This window comes from Apis dorsata, unplaced genomic scaffold (genome assembly GCF_000469605.1).
Source record: "Apis dorsata unplaced genomic scaffold, Apis dorsata 1.3 scaffold_667, whole genome shotgun sequence".
In the NCBI taxonomy this organism is placed as follows: domain Eukaryota; kingdom Metazoa; phylum Arthropoda; class Insecta; order Hymenoptera; family Apidae; genus Apis; species Apis dorsata.
In genome coordinates this window covers 605241-610293 of record NW_006263852.1, presented here as the reverse complement: position 1 = coordinate 610293, position 5053 = coordinate 605241, and the positions used below count along the sequence as shown (strand labels likewise).

The 5053-nt window shown below is 35.9% G+C and overlaps 1 protein-coding gene across 1 annotated transcript in view; it reads right to left on the bottom strand.

Annotated features, from left to right (window-relative positions):
• LOC102679173 overlaps nt 1-5053 on the bottom strand; it is a 30169-nt gene that overhangs the window by 11235 nt on the left and 13881 nt on the right. The window contains exon 6 of the mRNA XM_006622191.2: nt 1817-1998. Within this exon, the coding sequence (XP_006622254.1) occupies nt 1817-1998 (182 nt within the window). The remainder of the gene's footprint in view (nt 1-1816; nt 1999-5053) is intronic.

Here is a 5053-nt window from a genome sequence, read left to right as displayed (position 1 = left end):
TCGCCCCTTACTCGCAAAGTGGCCATCGATAAACGCCCTCGTCGCAATCCGACACTGACGCAATCGATGACGCCGTTTACGATCTTGTCCAACTCATCCGTCACGCGACGCCTCCTTCCAACCTTTTCTTCCTTTCTTCCTTCCTTTCTTCCTTTCTTCCTTCTTTTCTCCTCCGTTCCAACACGAGTTCCTCCTCCCTTGACCTCGGATTGTTTCGATGAGACACGTCGTGCGACGATCACGTGACGCAATCGATGGATGTATACGTCACATTTGTCGCGTATTGAGATGTCTACGAGTTGGAAGTTTGAATTGAAAGTTTTGAAGAATGGAGAAAGGATGAGCTTATCGTCGAGGATAGAAATATTTTGGAAAATATCGGAAAAATTGAATTATTGGAAATTTATAATGCAGGAAGCGATGGAGTATTCTCTAAGCTTGGTATTTGGATTATTGAAAATTTGAAAGAAGTATAGTTATGGAATGTGAAAGGATGGACTGAGAATGGTTATAAAATAGGGGTGCAATAAATATAGAGTATGTTGAATAAAGGGAGGTAGATTCAAAGCTCTTTTATATACATCGTTTGGTTGCAACATTACATCAAGCTGTTTATCAAAGAGTTATTTTAATATGTTCATTTGTATTTCTATTTATGTCTGACAATCCCTTTCAGTAATTCTACTGGATGACCAACAAACATTCTACATTACGGATTAATTGATATTCTAATTAAACACTTTTATATAACGATAATAAAAGTGAAAATTTAAAAAATGCAGAAAAGAAAGAAAGGAGTAAATCTATTTTTGAATTTTAGATTTTATCATTTTTATCGATTTGATTATATCGATTGAATTTATGAGTTTGAAAATATAAAGGTAATTTTTACATAATAATAGTATTTTTTACCTTTATCGTCTTTCTACATGCATCAGCCGAATTTACATTTGCAATTTCCTTCTCATTTCGTAGATTTGCATATTCATATCAACTTTTTTACAAACGTGATTTTCTGGTAGTCTCACGATCTCAATCACACAACCGATTAACCTGTTCAATTGATTAAAAAAAAAAGGCGAATAAAACAAAATTAATCCTTTTTTTTTACATTACGAGGTAACTCGAGTTTGCCTGATGTTTTTTCATCGTATTCTTGCCTCCTCGAAGAAAGCTTGCAAAATTGTAAACCCTCGGGAAATCTACTTCTAGTCGCACGTGTGTAATTCTGACTTCTATGAGACGATGGTCTCTAGCTGCCAAAATAAACGCCACATTGTTACCGGTCTCGCGATTATAGTGTAATATATCTACCACGTGATTCGTTTCCTTTTCGCAATAATATGCTCAATGATTTCTACTTCTTAATTTTATTATATATGAAATATCTTGGTATTTGGTTTGGAGCGCATTTTCGAGGAAGAGGATCGATATTTATCGATCAATTTGTGCGTCTGATGCGGTTGGCCGACTACATACGGAGTTACACTACTCGAGGAATTCACGGTGTATCGTACAGAAATATTACGAAGAGAAAAGGAAGAAGATTGTTATGCTAATAACTCAAAATTTGTGTCGAGTTATGTAAAAGAAATTATCATTATTCTTTATGTCTAATTAATCTACTACTTATAATTTTTAATATTTATTTGTTTTAACGTAACTTCATTTTTTATATCCTACAAAAGAAACATCAGAGAGATAACACCCAACAATTCTTTTATCTCAAACTGTGTTAAATTTTTCAAATTTTGCAAATATTAGAAAAGAAAGTTGATTCAAATCAAAAAGAAAAGGTAAGAGTTCGAATATTTACCTCGTCCGTCTTAGCAGCGACTGTCGGTTCGATCAGGCTCGTGAAACTCGTTCTGCTGCCGTGTCTGCTGCTCCTCGACAAGCAGCCAACATCCGAGACCTCACCAGCGGCGATTCTAGCGATCCTATCGTTCTCCAAACACTGTGACAGCGGTATGCCAAATACCAGGCCACCGGGCGAATCTGAAACAAAGATGGATCATTTCGTCAATCGAAAATAATTCGATTCGATTGGTGTGAAACCAAATATACGGATGGAACAGAGAGAATTATCGTTGAACGGTATCTATGATGTATAACTGTGTTAATAGATGCGTTAAACTTTGAAGATGAAAGAGAATACGATCGATGATTATTAAGGGGGAATTAAATTTGTTGTTCTTTTTTTAATAAATATTTCAACGTGAGATTCGTTTAATCTCGGGATCGTTTCGATCGCCAAAAAGAAGATCTTGTCTGATCTACGAGTGGTCAGCTGCGTCCCAAAGCGCGTAAACACCGCTTATTTACACGCGCGTAAACTGTTTGTGCAATTTATAGGAAATTGTGTTTTAACGTTTGCTTGCGGGGATACGAGTAAATAGGAGTTTTTTGAACAATTCTTTTAAATTTACACCCGTAAAAATTATTTGTCACGAATAATACGAGAGGAAAGACATTTTGAGACGTGTTTCAGTATATTTAGGATCTCTTGTACAATTAAAATTATAGTTACAAGCCATGGAGTATATAAATTCTCTTTTACAAAACGAAGGAATAATTTTGAAATGAATAATTCATTTTTGTTTTTTTAATTTTATCAATTCATATTGTAAATTATTGGAGTAGTGTAAGAAGATCGTGGAAATGGATAATAATTAATTAAGAGAAATATTTTTGCACCGTTTAAAAGACAGTTTTGTTGGGCATAAAATCCACATTAGAAGGTGAAAAAAAATGCTTGAATGCCTCGGTTTGTCGACGGTTTTACTTTAAAATCGGCGACGTGGACGTTTGATAATATTTCGGCTGGCCATGAATGCTTCGACCACTTTATTTTTGGTACTAAACCGCCTGGTTGTTCGGCTAAGTTCGCGGAAACGCGTCGTGCCACCTTTCGAATTTCATCTTATTACTTCTTAATTGCTAGCCACCGCTTGCCAAGTCCACGCGCGAATAACAATCGGCTTACGTCTTCCTGTTCCTGGGATTATTGCTTCGAAATGGGTACGATACTTCGAGGACGAAAGTATTCAGAAGGCGAAAGAAATAAAAGTTTAAAATTGTTTTCAATTTAAAGATTATCACGAAGATATAAAGAGGGAAGAGGAAAAGAAAATGAAAATTTATATAACCATAAGCTTAACCTTTCAATTAAAATTCTTGATAATAGTTTCTCTTCCATTACAATCAAAATGCATCCACTTTAATTTTAACCAACACTTTGATTTTCAATTAAAATTCCTATAATAAAAAAATTTCCCTTCTATAATAATAAAAGAGGGAGAAAAAAATGTGACAATAATGCATCCATTTTAATTTTTAATTTAAAATTTCTTCTCTATGAAAATCAAAAAAAGAAAAAAGAAGAAGAAGAAAAAATGAAAATGCATTCACCCCTGAATACACGCGTGAATGGGTCGCGTGTTTCGAATGTGACACCGCTGTAAAAGAGGATGTCATTTAAGTGACGTATCATATGATCAAATATGTCAGAATTTTGCCTTCTTTTCCTTCTCTTTCCTCCCCTCGAAGCACGCGTAAGCCAACTGAAAGGCAACAAACCTTGTCTCTATACCGGTCCGATTATAGACCACAATCTGGGCCATCCCAGCCTCTCCAAACCAGCTCTCTCTCCCTTTCTCTCTTTCTCCTCTTCTCCCTCTTCCTCTCTCTCTCTTTCTCTCTCTCTTTCATAGCAGAACCAGGTGACGACAATGGACTCAGGGGAGGAGTATCTTTCCTGGAAGTCTCAAAATCATTCGCAACACTGTCCCTCCTCTTTCTCTTCCTTCCTTTCTCCTTCCTGTTTCCTCTTCGTCCCCTTTCATTTTCGTTTCATTTCATTTTCACTTGGACGAAATCTGGTTGATTCTTCACGATCAATTTTACGATATTGTATTTTTTGTATTTTAATTTTTCATTCGATTTTCAATTGAAATTTGAAATTCTCTATTGATCGTTGTAACGTTTAAACTATTTTCGTTCGTTTTGGAATTAATTTTAATTATTTCGTAATTCTATTTTGAATTTTAATGATGGACGAGGAACGATTTTTATAATTTCACAAACGAACGAAGGAGGGGAACGATTGAAGATAATCTTATTGGCAAAAACAGATTTGGCAAATGTTTACACACAGTACAGGAAATCGTACCATCGAATTTTCCAGAGTACTCTTTGATGATTAAACATTGTTACGTGAAAGTAAACGTTCATAGAAACGTGGTGACGCGATTGAGCGTATTTATTACTATTTCTATTGTTGATAATGCGTTAAAGACGTTTGTTTATTGTGGGTATAGCTTCTGCCAAAATATTCGAATAAAGGAAATATAATTTCAATCAAAATTTTCCATCATGTGACAGCGTTACAATCCACTTTCTTCTTTTCTATGTTCATGTAACAAAAAACTTGATCAAACTCATCGTCTCGTCTTTCAATTTATCCACACAAATTCTCCAAATATTTCAATTTCCTAATTTTAATAATCTTCTTAATTTTCGAACACTTGTCGATCTCACAAAGTTTCCAAATTTTTTTTAATTTTAATTTCTCAATATCGAATTCCTTAATTTCCTCAAATTTTCAAATGCTTCCAAACTTCTCGAAGCACGAAAATCAATCATTATTCCACCCACCACTTGTATTCAAATTTGTGTTCGAATCGCGAGATCGACACAAACCTGCCACAAACGAAATAGATCCAATAGACAAAGTACCAAGTTTCCAAGCAAACAGATCCCAAAAATATCGTGAAACTTCAAACATGACGACACTGAAACGGCACGTGTTCGCGAATGGGGCGAAAGATCGTCAAAGGTGGATAAGTCCCGTCGATGGACCATTCCGTTTCACGTTTGACGTCCGGTGTCCCCAGCACCGGTACTCGTACACCCAGCGCGCACCGCAAATAAACCTGGTATATGCGGAAATATGCACCGCCACCAACCACCCCGTGGCTAATTATAACCGGCGAAATTGTGTCTCATACCAGGCTGCCCGATGCTGTTGCTGTGCCCCGTTGCGTACACATGG